The sequence below is a fragment of the Micromys minutus genome (assembly GCF_963924665.1).
Source record: "Micromys minutus genome assembly, chromosome: 9".
NCBI lineage: Eukaryota > Metazoa > Chordata > Mammalia > Rodentia > Muridae > Micromys > Micromys minutus.
The window spans coordinates 14,118,259-14,137,483 of NC_137978.1; the positions used below are offsets into that span (position 1 = coordinate 14,118,259).

The 19,225-nt window shown below is 40.6% G+C and overlaps 1 protein-coding gene across 7 annotated transcripts in view; it reads left to right on the plus strand.

The window, feature by feature from the left end:
- ELAVL2 (ELAV like RNA binding protein 2) overlaps window positions 1-19,225 on the plus strand; it is a gene marked incomplete at both ends in the record, with an annotated part of 116,566 nt that overhangs the window by 90,585 nt on the left and 6,756 nt on the right. For all 7 annotated transcript variants that reach the window (XM_080921196.1, XM_080921191.1, XM_080921194.1 and 4 more), the window contains 2 exons: window positions 15,314-15,467; window positions 18,412-18,637. In XM_080921196.1, coding sequence (XP_080777322.1) covers window positions 15,314-15,467; window positions 18,412-18,637 — 380 coding nt within the window. The remainder of the gene's footprint in view (window positions 1-15,313; window positions 15,468-18,411; window positions 18,638-19,225) is intronic.

Here is a 19,225-nt window from a genome sequence, read left to right on the forward strand (position 1 = left end):
ATGGTGCCCACTATCTACCTTTCCTCAAGCTGTTTTATGTGTTCTATGTCCTATGGACTTTTGTAGGCATCCTTTTCCTTAACTAAAATGATCAGCAATCCTGGAAATCAATTGCTTTTAGTGCTGACAGCCCAAGTTGTTGTTAAAAAGAAAATGAAATGTGATTGGGCTGGCTCATCTCAGCAAATGACCCTCTTCCGTGCTCCAGAAATAATCACTCTTATTTCACTCTTAGTGAGTCACTTCTTTTGCCATCCACCCTGCATGCTGTCTGATCCTGGAAAAGGTAGAAAAGGTAGAAGCAGGTCCATATAAGATAAATGTGCTCAGTCTTTACAGACACCATTGATGACAACTGCTCCCCCGGCTGCGGTGGTCCAGGCTTCTCTCCTCAGACCCAGCTGCTTGGGCTGCATGTATAAGCAAGGACAGTAATGCTTTGTGGCTTTTATACTGTGACATCTGCTACTTGTGACTTTCTGAAATTTAGGAGGGATGATGGGCAGGCAGCAGACTACTTCTATCCCCGCCCCTATCTGGTTCTTGCAAAAATATCAGATAACAGCTGGTATCCTCAGTTTGGCCCAGATTTCTCAAGAGGGAAAGCAGACCATTCTCCAGAAGTGGATCGTACAATTTTGTCTATATTTGTATTTGTATTTTTTCTTTTCTATTAGACAGGTTTTTGCATTCTCATTATGAAATCTCAACTGTTTTTTCTTGTATTCACTGGTTTTTCTGTGTGATCTAGTTGCGCTTGAGTCTTTAATCCTGATGGTGGCTGCCAGACTGAGCTTCCCATTGCTCTCTTGTCCCAGAGCCCCTCTGCCTTTGGCTGCTGCCCTGCTAGGTTGTTCCAACCCATGTCGGGTTATCTTGTGTTTGAACTCCATGCTCTCCACCCACAAGTCATTACAGAATACTGGAGATCAGCATGATTCACGTGTAGTTTAGGCTCACACACTGCTCTGTCTCCAGTACGTGTGAAGACCTTGGTGCCCATGCAGGTTAGCCAAGGTTGCATAGTTGGAGACAGCGGTAACTTTAGTACATCTGATATGCCACCAAAAAACTTGCCATTACACCATGCTTTTCTTTAGAGGAAAGTACCTACTTTGTACATAGTTGCTTATGTATGATGTTTAAGATTCTCAAATATAGGTTTTTGTTCTGTGTCCCAAGCCACCCACCATACCAGTATGCATTTGGTAAATGCCTGTTTTTTTTCTTCTTAATATTGGAGTAGTTACTGAAGTACTGTGAAAGACAGTTTACCAGCACAGTAGGACTTGTGTCATAGTTGAAATCTCAAATGACATATATTCGATAATTCTTCAGTGGGTTAAACTCCCTCAGGCCCCATGAGAATCTAAGGTATTTGTTACATTGACATGTGAGGAATGATTGAGATGCACAAGTTCCAGAAGCAGAACTGTTAGATAAGTGACCCCTGGTGCTCAGCAGTCTGCATGGCAGTGAGCTTCTCTTTCTGAATGGGTGTGTCTGGGAGTTGTTGTTTTGCACACACGGTTCAGTCAGCCTTTGTGGTCAGTTCCATTTGAGTATGTTAGGTAAGTGGTCTACATTGTAGCTTATGGTTCAGTCTTCACCTTCAGGAAGAGCAGCTTAGAATCCGAAGGCCCAAAGATGTCATTTCAGGTTAGCGTAGTGTCACTTTATTTTGAGCAGCAGTGATATGCTTTGCCTTCAGTGTCATTAATCACATTTCTGGATCATTCTATGCCTCCTAGGGAAACGTGTTTACAGCATCCCTTCTAGAAGGAAGTGATGGATTCGTCAGCAGCATCACCTCTGCCCATATTGTCCCTTATGTTGACAAAGTAGATCACAGGTGACTGTTCCCAGATGTTAATGTCTGATGTTAGCAAGGGTAGGGAAAAGATGTGGTTTCTGTGCAGATCAGAGAGTGACATTCCAAAATATTCTGAGAGCAGTACAAGAAATTCATGCTGTTGTGATGGTGTCTTTCGTCAGAAGCCCTCCACTGCCCGTGAAGACTGTCTATGGTCTTCTCAGGAGCTCCAGGCTTGTGGACTGCCGGCCATAATATGCTTTCCTGACTAGTTTTTAAGGAACTTTGTGTATAGATATGATCTAAATAATGGGCAAAACACACAGTTTAAAGCCAGTATATTTGTTCTTTTGTCTAATGTAGCAAACATCAACTCATGAGTAGAAGAAAAATGATTACTTTATAAAGAAAACCATTTCTGAAGTGCCCGTGTGTTCTCTTGACACGTGCTCAGGAAGGAGGATGCCATGCAGTGGAACAAACGCTGACCCAGCATATCTCCCACCTTCTGGGTCAGGAGAGTGTACGAAGCTTTGTTCTCCAGAACATGAGCTCTGGCACTGGAACATAACTTCATATTATTGTTATTCCAGGGAGCCGTGGAAGCATGGCAGCATGAGAAAGCACCCCATGTACTCTTTCTTTTCCCATAATTATCCAACCATGTAGCAGACTAAAAATTATTTTTGCCTAGAAAGTATTAACTACCATTTAGAAATAATGGAATATCTTTATTAACATAATTAAACTACTATTTAGGTACATATGGAAAATTCTATTACAAAAATTAGAGTATTAAATATTAATAATAAGCTATTCCTTAAAGTGTTCAGTTTGGCAGCGATTAAGGTAATCTAATAAACTTTTATTCTGAGTCCTAATGTTACTTTTCAATTTTTTTTTCTTAAAAATTTATACTTTTTACTATTTCTAAACTGTAAAATTAGAAAATGTCACATTTCCTGTTCCCCACCTGTTTACCCAGGAGTTGGACTCAACATGGCTAAGCCTCATTTCTGACATCTTTTCCTGGTTCACCTGGCTGTGTCATCCGGCACGAGTCTTTCTTCCTTTTAACTTCCGTTTGTGTCTGTAAATGACTTGGAGCTTGACCTCCCCAAACCAGGAAATCTGAGTTGATCTGAAACTTGAAAGCTCAGAGTGAGGACTGATGATCCTGCACCGTGACACTGTGTGTGCACTTCATAGAAGTGATGTAGACGTGGCCGCCAGGCTCCTGTGTATGGTGTCTATAAAATGAGAATGGGCCCCACTCCCAAGGTAGCTGTGTGTGTATGGAAACATTAAGAAATCAGGAAAAGAATGGCATCCAAACCACTCAGTGTGTTTGTGTGTGTATGGTGGTGGTAGTGGTAGGGTGTGTGTAGGGGGGTATGAGAGATTGAAAACTTGGATTGTCATGCTCAATCTAGGATTCCCTTTATTTATTGTATGATTCCAAGGGTCTCTCATTGAACTCAGACCTTGATAATTTGGCTAGTCTTGCTAGCCAATGTGCCTCTTGAATGCTGGAGTGGCCTCTGTGCCTGCCCAGCTTTTTTAGGTGGATTTTGGGGAAATCTGAACTTAAGTCCTCATAGTCTGTCCTTATAGCACAGCCAGTCCCCATCTCCCCAGGCATTTAAGGCAGGAGATATTCAACTGTAATTGATAAATTTATGTTAATAATTGATAATGATATTTAATTTATACTAATATATTCAGATTATATACATATTTGAAATTTTGTTTTTACAGGGTGTGACCAACAGTCTTTTTTTTTTTTTTGTGAATTAATGATTTCCCAAGGGGTGATTTGGTTATTAAAATCAGCGTTTCATCCTGGTGGTGTGATAGTTTTGGCTTCTTTCTTCTGCCCTTGTATACTTCCTGCAGCTTGCGTTGGGAAACCCTTTGCTTAATGTAGACACCTTTTGTTACAAAATGATTGGTATGAGTTTGGGTTATCATTATCATTGTAGACTGTGGAATAACATGGGATTCTAACTATTGGAAAATATTCTATATATTACATAATATGAGCCTACCACAGAGTAGGTAGAAAGGGCATGGAAGCCGTGCTAAGGACTTGCCAGTTGGCAAGTGCCCTGATAAAATGGCTGGTCGCATAATTCTGAGAGGCTTAGGACAAGCTGTGTTGTGTTGATGGTTCATGAGGAGATGGAAATTTGAAGGCAGATGTTAGAGGAACCACTAGAATGTGCTAGTGCAATGTACTGAAGAGCCTGAAAATGACAACAGATGCTTATGGGGCAAGGTTGGCTTGTGCTCTTGTTTAATTTATGAGCCAGGAGTTCTCCATCTTTTTGGCCTGTTCTGAGCAGCTGGTTAGATAGAGTTAGGTACTGACTTCTAGAAGTTCATCCTTCCTTTTTTGCCTGCTTTTCACCATAATGTCACATGACTTTAAAAAAAATAACGTGTGAATGAACGATGGCATTTTCTGAGAGGCAAGTCTTTATTCTCTCAGCCCAAGTTTGTTTTGGGTTTTTTTGTTTTGATTTTTGAGACAATAAATCTTAAATCTTGCTAGAGTGAGTGTGCGTGCGTGTGTATGCCTGTGCGTGCGTGTGTATGCGTGTGTGTGTGTGTGTGTGTGTGTCTGTGTGTCTAAGTAATGTTATGGAGTTTAATCCTTACTGCACGGGCTCTGGGATAGCTAATGACGGTGAGTGACAAGAAAGTAGCAAAACTGGACTGCATCCTCGAAATAGATGATTTAGAAAGATGGCTTCCCATGAGAGTCTTAGTTATCTGCATTTAGAGCCTTCATGCTCATGCCTGTTTTATTCTTATGGGCCTCTTTACATTCCTAGGAAGGTTATAGAGACAACTACTTTATAAGGTTGAGTACAGCAGGAATTTTATGATTTCAGTATCCCAGGCCCTGGCCAGGCTGTGGGGCTCCTGGAAATCCTTGGGAGCAATAGACTTTAAGTTCTACAGTTTTCCCTGTGACAGTGATTTATATCCCTATAAATGCTTCAAAGTTGCAACATGGGAATTGTTTCATTCAGAAACTAACATTAAAAGAAGGCAAGGGAACCTGGGAGCTCTGGTTTTTTTTTTTTTTTTTTTTTTTTTTGGAGCTCTCCAGGATACCCTCACAAACAAGGCCCAGAGTTTGAACATTGTGGGTGTTAAATCTTTCTGATAAGGGATTTCCAGAATTTCTGCTTTTCCACAGAATTACTAGGAGGGAGTGGTTGACAAAACACAGATTTATAGTCACTAGGAGTTACTGATCTGATCAGTAACAGACCCAGGCCAAGGAAAACTTTACTCTAATAGCTGCCAGGAGAGGTTCTTAGGTCATGGCCTCATCTAAGAAGCCTGGGTTAGGGAGACTTTATAATTCACATTTGGGTATACTCATGCTTACTTCCAAATAAATGTTGATCCAAATAAATATTGATACAAATAACAAGATTTCTATTGTGGGTTATATTAGATAATCTTCACAGTAGAGCAATATGCATTCAATAAATAAAATTCTGGATTTAATGAAGAAACAATAAATTTTTCCCTGCATAGTGTTAGCCCCTTTTGAGAGTATTTTTAGATCATCAGGTACCTAGCAAGTAAAATAACACATTGTTTCCTATATATCTTTTGTGGGTATTTGGGGCCCATGCACTCAGTGGTGGTCAGTGGAGATGCTATTGTTAGAAAAGATAATCTTTAATTCATTATAAGGTCATATCACCTGCACCTGTTCCTGTCTTTTTACCCTTCCTTAGTATCTTTTTTTTTTTTTTTTATCCTTTTTGCCTATGGCTATCCCCAAATGAGTTTGTTGCATTATTTTAAGAACCGTAACATGCTGCTAATAGTCTTTAAAGAAAGCATTTGTTGTTTGCAAGTTTAGTTTACAAGCATGTAACCTGTAAACTGAGTGTCCCACAGCCATAGCTACCTGGAAGCAGCATACAGCTTTGCCAAGAGCCTGCCCAAGTTTGAGGTTGGGGAAGAGATTTGTAAGAAAGTGTCAAAGCCAAACAATACTTTAGTGTTCTTCACTAAGCAGTGTCTTGAGGGAATTGTGAAGTTTGCATTGTCTGCAAACTTCCCTGGTGCACAGAGTCAAGCGAACTGTGAAGGTGAAGGCTGACACCACCTCTCACCTTGCTCCTTTGTTCTCCAAGTATTACAGAACATTGATCCACAGCAGCAAAGGGGATACTATTTGGAGGGTTAATTATAGCTACTGAGTGTTATTGATGCTATCAATCAGTGAGACAGGAGGAAAGGGCTTGGTGCCAGAACATTCTGTGTAATTAAATACCACAGGATGGGATTCTGAAGGTGAAGTCAGCTCTGAAGAGAACAGTTTATCACAAAACAAGATGAAGATGGTGCACTCCATTTTTCACTACCCCTTATGTTTCTGGAGATATCCCATGGATGTCTGTGATGCCATCTCTTTATTTTGTCCTGTGAAGGTTGTCATGTTTTCTATAAAACCTCTCTTGTAAATCTTTACGAATGCCATGAGGCAAGCTTTAGGAGTACAGCAATTATTTTTGTTAACGCGCTTTGTGGGGAAATATGTAGCTCGGGTGTCTAATAGACATTTGGAGAATAGAGGATCTTATCTTTGAATGAAACCATTAGTGTTGCAAATAAGTTCATTTAAAGAAAGTTTTCCCATGCTTATTTTCCAGCATGTGATCATTTTGAGACTGAGATCATTATCTTACTGTTTCAGGTTATTCCCCATAGGTACTGAATACATTCCTCATAGTCATGTAACTTCAGTCACGTCTACAAAACACATGTCAGAGAACTTCCCCGAGCTCCATGGGAAGCACTGCATATTTTTATCAAGTTCCATCTCGTCATGCCACATGCATGTCTTCCCCACACAATTCTCACTTTGTCATATTGAAGGTTAAGTATTGTAGGCAAGTCCAGAATGCCTCCTGCAACTGAAGGGACAGTTGTGTTTGTTCATTTGATTGTTATTTTAAATGGTCATGCAGTGTGTACTGATGGAAGCTTACAGACAGGCGACCCTCGGGAAAAAATAGTTTTAAAACGGTTAGCATGAAAACTTGTGCACATGTACTCAGTAAGACCCTCAAACATGGCCTTGGATGTGGCATGACTTACTTACAATAAAGATAAGGGACTGAAGTTATATTTATTTTTTAAAACCTGCTTACTACTTTTGTGTATTTAGATATTCTCAATGTGTGTATCCAAGGACCTCAGTGCCAATACTTCCATCAATTGGGGATGTCTATGTTGGTTGCATTTTTACTTGATTTGATGTGCAGAAGTATTTTAGAAACTTGGAAGACATTGTTTATTTGTGTCTCAGGAGTGTCTTTGTCACATATACTCTGTTTGCTACTAACATGGAAGGTCCTTGTTAAGCTATTTGCCTATATAGTCAAGGAGAAACAACAGAAAGGGGGTCGGATTTCTATTCAAGCTACCATAGTTGAGAAAACAGAAATATTTGGACCCTCTTTTTAAACTGATATGCATGGATGGAATTGGTTTCACTTAACTGTGTTTAGCAACATGCTCAGAGGCTAAGTATGTGCCATATGAAAGGAAAGCACATTTGTTAGTTCTGCAGTTGCTGGTTTGCTTGGCACAATCCTTACAGCCAGCATGCTTTTGTTTTTCCTTGGCCATTCCATAGTCTTAGATTACCTGTCATGAGCAGTGTCTTCTGATCTCTGTGATGGAGCGAAGGTCAATTGCCTTGACTTTTACTCAGCCAATTTGAAACTGCTACAAGGCTGAGAAGCCTCCTTAGTATAAACCACCAGTTGTCTTTTAAATAGTGCATGATTTTCAAAAGAGCCAGAAGCACTTACTATAGGAGAGCTTGCATTATAGCTATATTTCAGTTGGTGTAATGTCAAGATCCTTCACTTTCCACTTTTTATTCGGCTGGCCTGCCTCCAAAAATTAGGTTATTTTTTTCCCACACATTACTTAAGTAAATCTTGGGCGTTAGTAGTAGAGGAAATCCTGTACTTGTGCTAACCAGGTCACCCACTTTGATGTGTTTCATATTTTTTAAATACCCTTTAAGCAGTGATGTGTGCCTTTAATCCCAGCACTTGGGAGGCAGAGGCATGTGGGTCTCTGAGTTCAAAGCCAGCCTGGTTACAGAATGAGTTCTAGGACAGCCAAAGCTATACGAAGAGAAACACTATCTCAAAAACAAATCGATTGATCAATCGATCTATATACTCTTTAAGTATGATGGTGACAATGGTGGTGGTGATGAGTGCACACATGGAGGTCAAGGGACAACTGTGAGGAGTGTGTTGTCCCCTCTGCCTTTATGTGTATTTCATCGGTTGCATTCATCAGACCTGAAAGGCAAGTGCTTACACTGAGCCTCTCGTTCATCTGCGTGTCATAGTTCTTGTACATACATAAGAGAATATTAAATTTACCGAAGCAGAGTTCCATAGCTTCTTAAGAGCGCCTCTTCAGGTGTCCCCTTGGCAACGGCTGCTCATTCTCTTGTTGACTGCCTTTTCACTAGTTATTCGTGAGTTCACAGGCCATGTTTCAACAGCTAGTTTATTGAAAACACACAGAGAGAAAAACCACGTCTTCGAATAAAATATCTGCATCTCTTCTCTGTGTTGTTGGACAAGCTACTTTTGTTTTTGTGTTTTTTTCTTTTTTCCCCCATACAGGGTTTCTATCTGAAGCTGTGGCTGTACTAGAACTCATTCTGTAGACTAGGCTGCCCTTGAACTCAGAGATCTTCCAGCCTCTGCCTTCAGAGAGCTGGGATTAAAGACTGCCACCACTGCCTAGTGTACACTTGTCTTTCCTAAAGAAATTGAATTAAATGATTTCTGTTGTCTCTTATTTTTATTCCTGCACCCCAACCCCACAAGTACTATATTATTCTGTTGAGCATTAATCCTTTAGGTATTTAAATCCTCAATTTTAAAACCTAGAACTTCCTGTTAAACATGTTTAATAGACCTTTTCTGTCTCTTCTGTTTGTCACACTTACTTACACTTTTGGCATTCCGTTTCAGATTTGTGGCTTGTCTGACCCTTTTAAAAGTTTCATAAACTCCAAGTTAGTCCATGGTGATTGTGTACTGTCTTCATCACAACAAATGTGTGGTTGGTACCAATGCATGCAAAGTAGTATTGGTGGTGGTTCCCTATTTCAAGGAGTTGTGTCACCAACAAGGCAGGATGATAGAAGGTATGCCCTCAGTGCCCTGTTGGTATGGGCGGAGCCCTGGGATTCAGGCTACAGTGGACAGGACGGGTGAGCATTGGCTTCATGCGTGGTAAAATAGGTGCCTGCAAGAAATGGATATGACGGAAGCATGGGCGAGTTAGAGCAGCAGCTTTTATTTAACTGAAGGAAGCAGGGGAGCCAGACACCCAAGGAAGCTGTAGGTTATTTGAATTTATATAGAAAATGTAGACAGTGCCCTGAGCATAAAAGTTCAAGAAGTGTTAGGTTCCTCTCAAAGCCATAGGAAGTGCTCTGGGCATTTTTAACAGAGAACACCACCATCAAAAGTATCTGTGAACTCAGTTGAATTAAAGCAATCATTATTAATCAAAACACTAAGCAAACCTGTTTGAAGTAAAACTTGAAATTTCATTCCCCCTCCAGTGGTTGTGTTTTTCTAATTTCTGTATCTTGGAATATTAAAGTTACCTACACTGATGTATAAACTTTCATAAGCCTATTTTTGCTGGAAGAGATTGGTTCCTTTGGTTCCATCATCTTTGCTGGACCAGTCTTCATTCTGCACTGTTCTCTAACCTCTCCCTTACCACCCGTGGAAAGCACACCTTTCCTGGAAAGGTAATCCAGAACTGTGACATGCATATGGCGTGCTCCCGGTAGTGTTTTGCATGTGGAAGCTGATGGAAGCATACCTCTTCCCTTTGGGTACAGGTCTGCGGCCTGAATTGTGTTCGGAGGCCAAATCCCTCTGTGTGTATTCTGAGTGCCCTAGGAAGAAGCTGTGCAAAGCCAACTGTGGAGCCATGAAGAAAGCTGTGATGGAACCTTTGCTTCCTTCTGCGTAGCATACTGAGAGCCAACTTGTATGTAGTGGTAGTCACTTTTTCAGAGAGAAACAATCAGGCTTTTGCTTTATGATATGAATAGCAATTAACTTGCAGTGTAAATGGGCATAATTATGACCTTTCCCACCCTTTTTAAGTTAGAAGAAATTGAATTTGGCTTTTATAAAAATGTATAAAGTGGCAAGTGTCTAATTTCTGAGATTAATGTTTGTAGTTCTGGGTCAGTAGTTGACAGATGATAAAAGTTGTTCATTGGTGATCTTGTCAGTGGGTGATTTTTCAGATGTTCATAGTTTAAAAAGAACCCAATTGCTTTGTTCATTTGTGGATCATACCACTTTAATCTGTCAGTATTAAAGTCACTATTTTTGATATTCCCATTGATGATTCAGAGACAGAGCACCAGTACTTTTGGACAGATTCATTTCAGATGGACTTCTGCAGCATGTAGAAATAGTCTGAGATATTAAGCTTCACGTTTAATGAAACACCAGTTCTTACCCATAGATATTAAAAGTTTCTTTTGATTTTGTGTGTTTTGATTAACTTCTTTTGATAGCACGCTACTAGTGTACATGTTACTCATTCTTGCATGTTTCATGTGTAATTAGTTTTAGCTCATGGTGAAGAGATGGGTTTTTAATCACAAAGAATATAGTGTCTTTCAGAGTACTCCAATTTTGAGACCTAATTACTTTGGTAAGCTTGTTTTTTTTTTGTTTTTTTTTTTTTGTTTTTTTTTGTTTTGTTTTGTTTTGTTTTGTTTTGCTTTCTGTTTTTTCTTTTTGTTTTCTTTGGCCAGTGTATTCTTTGTGAAGAGCACACCAGGAAAGCCATTACCCAGAGGGTCTCTTTGTCTGCTGCTTCTCCCTCCCTCGTTCCCTCAAGGAGCCTCAGTATTGCTTGTCTTGGTTTTATTATATCACTTGTAGGCTTGTGAGAACTTCCAGAATAAACCTGAGTTTTAAATTGCTATCTTGGAAGCAGATTGGTGTTCAGTTTTTGTACTCCCTGTATCATCTTTAAATATTTAAATTGCAGACGCTCTGGCTGCCTCTTAAATTAGATCCTTCACTTAGTAGTTTTGACATTTTATAACCTTGCTCCTCAGGCATTAAGTATTCACCTGTTTAAATGGCAGTGAAAATTTAAAATACAAACCCATGTATTAATCCGACAACTGTAGATTGGGGATCGGCTCTCACTTGTGGAGGGAAGAAGCGATTGGCCTCACCAGGCACATCTACAGATTCGCCGTATTGAAGTATTTATACGGAAGTCATCACGTAAAGAAAACCCTTTTGAGTCTTCTCTGAGGGGATTTAGTTGTAATGACCCACAAGGGTATTTAACACTTTGAAGATGTGTTCCCATCTTCAAATGTGGTTTTCTCGGCGAGTACGACTGAAGGCATAATGTAGAGCTCCAAATTCACAGCAAAAGCAGAGCAGTGACCATCGCTGACAATTACTAGGTAGATCAGACTGGAAAGGGATTGAAGCCCCCAAGTGCTCGTCCTCATCCCTGTCGGGCTTCACACTGTGGTCTAAAGTGTACTTTGTATTTATAGTCCTTTGAGATTAAAGAGCTGTTTACCTTTTCTTGGAAGGCAGGGTGTTGGTGACAGTGATATCCCTGACCAAGCAGAGGAAAGGGAGGGTGCTTTAGTTCCAAGAAACTTACAGAGGTAGGATTCAACCTGGTGCATTATGGGGAATGGTCAGCCCAAGTGCCCCTTGTGACATTTCTTGGAAATTCCCAGGGGTGGTGTTCTTTATTTCTATGGATTAAAGTGTAATAAAACTTATTTTAATTATGATATGAAGTTTCTACAGTTAATTTTAACTAGTGACCACTATTTTTAGGAAAAGCTACTTTGAAATATATTAATGCAGGTGACATAAAAATAACTAGTTTAGTGACTTTTCTGCTATCATTTCTTAGTTTGTATGTATGCTTTAAGAAGCAGACTAGACTTTCTTAAAAATTCTGAACTCTTGCAACAAATGAAGTGACGAGCTAGTTCTCATAGTATGATACTTTGGAAAGAAAGCTGGACCAGGAGAAAAAGGCAGGGAGCCAGGAAGATCAGGTGGTGAAATCAGAACTCAGCATCATGAACTAAGGCATGGGATTTGTCTTATCTTTACCTCTTTAGTTGGCCATAATTATTTTTGTGTGTGTCCCGCCTGCCTTATAGAACAGCCAAAGGCACAGAAAGAAAACTATTTGATTATGCTTTGTAGCTGGTAAAAACCTAAGCTTGGGTGTGGCTTTATTGTGAAGCAGTGTTTGTTGCCAGTTCTTTGACTACACATGTCCCCTTTTAACTTGGCTAGGGGATAGAGAAATAAATAAATAAATAAATAAATAAATAACATGAATTTAAGTTTGTATCAAGCCTGGTATGGATGTTCAAACCTCAGACCAAGCATCCACAAGGCTGAGACAGGAGGATTGCCCTAAGTCTGAGGTGAACCTGGACTATATAGTGAGTGAGTCCTAGGCCAACCTGAGTTAAAGTGTGAAGTCCTATCTCAAGAGCCAAACCAAACAATGACAAAAGCAAGCAAGCTCATAAAAGAATGGGTATTGAGGAGAGGGTAACTGATCCCAGTATGCTTTCAGTTTTTATATAATCACTAAATATAAGCCCTTTATTCTAAATATATTCCAGGATAACTTAAAACACCTCACCCACACATGTCTGAAATGTACAAAGCAGTGAATGTCACCGCATGAGTAAACGACTCTGGAAAGCTGAGATGGACTCGGTTACTCTAAACTTGATTATGTAGGTCTTTGTGGACATACTTGAATGCATGTAGAGGTGAATAATATTTATAACACGGCCACCCTAATTTTTAGAGTCTTAAAAATGCCATGCACACTGAAAGGTACTTATTTATTTCTAAGAACTACTTTTAAAAGGGTAAAATTACATGGTTTATGTGGTGTAATAGGATTAGGGACTTTGCCTCAAGTTAACAGGGTAATAAAATGAACCTAGTTTTGAACCCAGGCTCCCTGATTGGAGAATTGTTGCCTTTCTTCACTGTGCCACTCCCTGCCTTATGCTAAGCTGGAGCCTCCTGCTTGCCTCTCCTTAGTTTATCACTCACTGTATAAATGCTCAGGCTTGCCCTGTAGCCCATGGTGAGTGACTCTCTCACCAAGAGAGCACTTCAGTCACATGGTCTCAAGCAGAGTGACTGCTGACTGGCTCCCTGCTACAGAAATAAAGCCATGAGAGTCTCAATATGGAAGTGGGCCAAGTGCCGGATTGTATAGCTTCCTCAGATGATGGTAAATCAGTCTAGAGAAAAGCCTTGGTGTTCTGTATCCTCGCCACTAAATTCCAACATACTTCAGAGTCCTTGGTGTCAGAAGGCACAGAAGTCCCCAGGTTAGATTTTTGCTTATGTCATTTTTATTACTTGAATTTTTTATCCTCTTTAATTTGTATTTATAAGTCTTCATTACAGAGTATACTTCAGAGTCCTTGGTGTCAGAAGGCACAGAAGTCCCCAGGTTAGATTTTTGCTTATGTCATTTTTATTACTTGAATTTTTTATCCTCTTTAATTTGTATTTATAAGTCTTCATTACAGAGTAGCTAGTTATAGGGAGAAAAGAGTGTATGTAAATATTTTCTCTTCGCTACTGTCCCAGATTCCTTCATGGAGGACAGAACAGTGTAATGTGACTTTCAAATAAGCCCTAGGAACAGCATCTGTATTTCCAGTTGTTAGTGAGCAAACTGATTAAATAAAGGCAGGAGTATTACAAGGGTCAAGGGTAGAATATACCAAGAACTCCATAAATTAATATAAAACCTAGCCAGGTTTTTTTTTAACTTCCTAGAAATATTATTTTAAAAAAAACATAAAGAAAATGGTTAAAGCTTTCTTAAAATATTAGTTTTGATAAGACTCTGACTTGTAGAAATAAACCTGAATAAAGGTGGTTACTACTAGGTAACGTGACTAGGCAGAAGTAATCATACAAAGCTAGTCTTAGCAAGTCAATCCCTGAGTTGGAAGTTCTGGTTACTTTTAATAAGTATGTAGAAAACAGGCTAGATTGCAGAATGTCTGTCCATGTAGTTGGCCGGTCTTGACGAGATGAGGGTAAGCAGAAGGGAGCACAGCGGGGGACCCACAGCTGGGTAAATAGTGCTCATATGACACGGGCAACGCAGGCATGAATTCCAGGCCCAGTGAGACAGTGCAGTGTGTCACAAATGTTCTGGTCCAGTTTGTTGTGGACTCAGTTGATCATTAAGGTATTTTTGCTTTGGCTACAGTGTTGGCTAAACACTGAGGATCCAGTGACAAGCAAGACTTGAATAGTGAGGATTATAAACTGTAAACGAACATTTTATCCGCCATCTCGTACAATTTGGGATTCTTCAGGTTCCTGGGAGGCAGAAAGATTGTAGGAGACTGAGGGGATGAACCACATGTTTTCCAGGCACCACTTGGTTGCTAGCACATGTAACTCACAGAGCACAGACACCATGGCTTCATGCACAAGAGACTCACATGTTCAAGCTAGACAAAATCCCAACATGGAGGACGGGAAATAAGCATGAAGTTACACCTCCACCTAAGAGTGACTTGTAATTGGTACTCACTCTCAGCAGGAAAGTCCTTTTTATACAATGGCGTGACCGTGGTACATCAGCCACATTCCAGGGGTATTGACCAACACCAAGAACTCTGCTTATATTTGTGGGATTTTTTTTTTTTGTTTTTTTGGTGTTTTGTTTTGAGAGAAAGAGAAAGAACTTGAAGTTGGGTGAGTAGGGGGAGGGATCTGGGAAGAACTGGGAGAGGGGAAAGAATATGATGAAAATACATGACACAAAATTTAAAAGATAAAATTAAAGGAGATTTTTTTTTTTTAAAGAGCATTAACTGGCAGAAGGAGACACTGACACACTTGGGATATGAAAAAGGTTATGAAAACTTGAGTATGAGAAGACATGGACTGTGTGTGACTTCATCCTGTATGTAAATCTCCCGGACTTCATGTGAGAGTGGCATTCACATAAACGACAAGAGGTCCTCCCCTGATACACATTGTTAAATGGATTCCACCATCTGCAGAGATGTAGAGGATAGAAGTCAAGTCATGACTGGGAATGAATGCACCCAAATCTCTTGTCTCTCTGTTGCCTCCACTGAGGACAACTTCTATCAGTGTGCCATGCCGTGTGTGCCAACGCTCTGGCTCCAGGGACCATAGAAGCAGATCTTCTCTCCTCCTAACAGAGAAATGGTCTTTCTCCTTTTCCGACTCCCACCCCTCAGTGAGCCACGGCGCCCACTTGTATTAAGGCAGTGCTTGCTCTCTGCCCTTAAGGAGCGGTTGTGGAGGTTTCTGAAAGGACTGAGTATACCAGTGTGTTTAACCTTATTCCCCTTTTCAGGTTTCCTATGCTCGCCCAAGTTCAGCTTCTATCAGAGATGCAAACTTATATGTCAGTGGGCTTCCAAAAACCATGACCCAGAAGGAGCTGGAGCAGCTGTTTTCACAGTATGGGCGCATCATTACTTCCCGAATTCTTGTCGACCAGGTCACTGGTAAGTAGGCCGTGGTTCTGGACAGTCTTGTGCACTCTGTTGGGCAGATTGTGAAGTATTCTGTCTCCTCACACAGCAGTCTTTGCCTCTAGAACACATCAAAGGTATATGTGGGCCAGAAAATGCAATTTTCTGCTGGAATTGTTCATAAATATGCACGGACAGAAATAGATTGTGGAGTGGAGTGAGCAAGCTTGAGTCATTTTCACCCCGAAGGTGCAGGTTTGAAGCCTGTTTCATGGCTTGTAATAAATTTATAGATGCTATAATCTTCATTTTCAAGCCTCTGTGTAGAAAAAAAAGCTCCTATCCCCCTTATAAACAATCTTATTTTTGTGAAAAGCAAAATTTACTGCAGCAGTATGCAGCTGGTTCTCTGAGCAAGGATGAGTCTGAATCCACTCTGGTAATTGCTGCGAAGGCAGTTTTCCAGGGCTCTGCTGTGCCGTGGAGGCATATGTAAGAGGATGAAATTTTGAGTGGTAGCAATTTGTTTTATGCCTAATGTAACTTTTGACCAAATGAAATGAGAATAAGCTGTTTATTAGAACTTTGTGCGTAAGGACCATTTCTGCCAACACCGTTAGCTAACGGAAAGCTGCTGGTATGGATTGCGTTACAGATTTTTTTTTTTTTCATTCATTCTTATAAAAGCAATACGAGTCCTTTCCAGAACATTTTAAAACTAAGAAGCATGGAATGGAAGGAGCAGAAAGTTACCTGGGGTGCCTTATTTCCAAGCTACCCATATTGCAATATTGTGTATTACAGTGTGTGAATTTTTATTGTAAAGAAAGGAGCAGATTAACTCTAGAATAAAACCAGGCCACATTTTTAATCTTCAAGTGGAGATCAGTTCAGTTGTGAATCTAAGCAGAGCAGTGTAGGCTTTTCCATTCTGTGCTGTTAATTGCCTTCAAAGGAAGTGCTTTTCATAGACTTCTGGCGAGAGAAGCAGCAGTGTATACACTTCCTGGGAGAGTGGCCTGTAGATTGTGCTGCTGTGAGAAAGTCTGAGAGTGTAGAAGACTACATTAGCTGCAGTAACTATCCCGTCATCCCCCCGATGCATTTTGCACACTGGTGTATTGCACACACTGTTTGTTAATGGGGCAAAATAGAAACCCAAGGGTAACAAATCAAACAGAATTTATTCTAAGCCACAGAATCACGTGCTTGTTCATAGTGTTAATTTTTTTTTTTTAAGAATTTGGTTCTTAGTGAGCAATTGGTGGGTTGAGTGTAGACTCCACATGTAACAGGGAAATCGTCTCATCCCATTAATGACGACCCTTCCAGAGCATGAAGGATGATGGGTGAACAGACTTAGTATTTCCTGAGTGTGGCTGCAGCAACCTGTTGGAACTTTGTCAGAACTACAGATCCTGGGGTTCTACCTAAATGTACTCAATCCTGAGGATAGCCATTTTACATCTCCCAGTCCCCCTAAATAGTCTCGTCCTTGTGGATGCCATTTTTACGCCTCTGCTTTCCTAATGGAGTAGCCAAGAATTTTAGTATCATATTTTCCTTTGCTCTGTTGTGTGCATGTTTTGTTTTATCTCCCCTTTTTCTTTTTTCTTTTCTTTTTTTCTTTTTGAAATTTAAGATCTCACTCCTTGACCAATCTGCCAAACCAGCATCCCACACTTGTAACAGAATTCTTCAGCCTGCTGAGTGATAGAAATATGCTAGCCAGAATGTTGGTTCTCAATAGGAGACAGGGGAAGGGGAAAGGATGGATTTGTAGTCAGTTCTTTATACTTACAGCTTTCAAAACACACCCTTTTCCTCAAGTGGGAAGAGTAAAGCTCAGCAACTCTGGTGTTCACCCTTCAGCTGTTGACCTGTATGGTGTGTGTCGCTTAGGTAGAAAAGTAAAGTGACAGAGCAAATCAGATAAGCATACATGGACACAATGCCTTGTCTACCTTAGAAAAGTCTGAGCCTTATCCAGGTTCAATTGTAAGGTAAACGGACCTCCCATTTCTTTTTGAGGGTGATCTAAGTCACGATGGTCTAGGACCCCACAGCAGCCCCTCCTTTCTTCATTGGCCCACTCTGAATTCTCTATACTCTCTTACCCACTGGTCCAAAATGTGGTCCTGTGAGAACCTGGTTGCCAAAAAGGCGTTAGTCCACGGCTGCCTGCTGTGATGGTCTGCTCACCTGCCCGTGTCTGTTACGTGCCGTGAACTGAGATCCATGCTGCTGTTTCAAGCTGGAAACCGGGAAAGGCCTCGTCCATGCCCTGTTTTGCTGTTGTCGTCAAAGGACAGGCAGGGAAATGGCCTTCCATGCTTAAGAGGAATGCTGGAGGCACCTGGAAGTTGCAGTTTTCCTGATCTAACTTTAACCATACTGCATTACTTCTGTAAGATAGTTAGAGGGAAGAATGGGAGAGCCTCAGAGACCATGAGGACCCTCTTCAGATCCCGTTTTCTTCATGCTATATGATACGATTATGACAAATGTATTACTTAGAGTTTTAGTTGAAATACATATGCTCTCTAGTGTTTTTAGCAAATGCCTATTTTTGTTGTTCTTCCAAGGAAGCGGCTGCCCTGAGCTGCCTGTATTAGCAAGATTGGAAAAGTAGTACGTGGGCATGCAGTTAGTGTTACTTTAGAGCGTGCACAGGACGCAGGAAGGAGTATAGGGGAAGAAAGCAGGTGCTTATGTACTCACTACTTTATTGTTTTTTTGACAAGCACATGATAGATAGTGAGATCTCACATGGTATAGGTCATTCCGTGCATTTTGAAAAGGTGGAAAATTGAGATTCTGAGTTGAATTGCTAAAATTTTCTTCCTGATGGGATTTTTGTGGCAAATGTTATATTTGGGTGAAAGATGTTAATGAGAAGGAAAACATTAATTTATCCTTTCTTCTCTTCCCCTCTCCTGCTCCCTCTTTCCCAAATCTTTACTTAAATCTACCTTAGGCATATCAAGGGGTGTAGGGTTTATTCGATTTGACAAGCGGATTGAGGCAGAAGAAGCTATCAAAGGCCTAAATGGCCAGAAACCTCCTGGTGCCACAGAGCCAATCACTGTAAAGTTTGCTAATAATCCAAGCCAAAAAACCAATCAGGCCATCCTTTCCCAGCTGTACCAGTCTCCAAACAGAAGGTACCCAGGACCGCTAGCTCAGCAGGCACAGCGCTTTAGGTAAGTCTGCTCTAGACATTGTGCCCAGCTTCTAAACTGGAGGAGGATGTGCAGGTTTACTGTCCATGTATCAAGATATCTGCTGAGTTTGTCTTTACTGTTGTTCTTTCTTTCCTTCCTTCCTTTCTTTCTCTCTTTCTTTCTTCCTTTCTTTTTAATGGGCACAGAGAAAACATACTTGGGGAAAGAGCAACCTTTGCTGTTACTAAGGGCAATTAACTGTAAGAGCAGTTCTCCTTCAGGAGTGATTCTGCTTCCAAGAGACATTTGGCAAAGTGTACAGTCATTTGTGATGGCATAATTTGGGTGGAGATAATGACTCACATCTAGTGTGTAGAGTCCAGGGATACTGTTTAAGCATCCCAAGGCACACAGGAAACCCAGCAGCCACAGGTGACTGGGCCCAAAGCAGGGTTCAAGAAAAACAAGGCCTGCAGACTGTGAGGTCTGATGTGCTATTTTCTTTCTATTACTCTTTTCTTACGGAGAGTTTATTTTTGTGTTTGAGCTGTCAAATAGAACTCTTCCAGTTAGCTTTGTTTTATAATATAGGCATTGTTAAAGATAAATGACTGGTATGAATGCCAT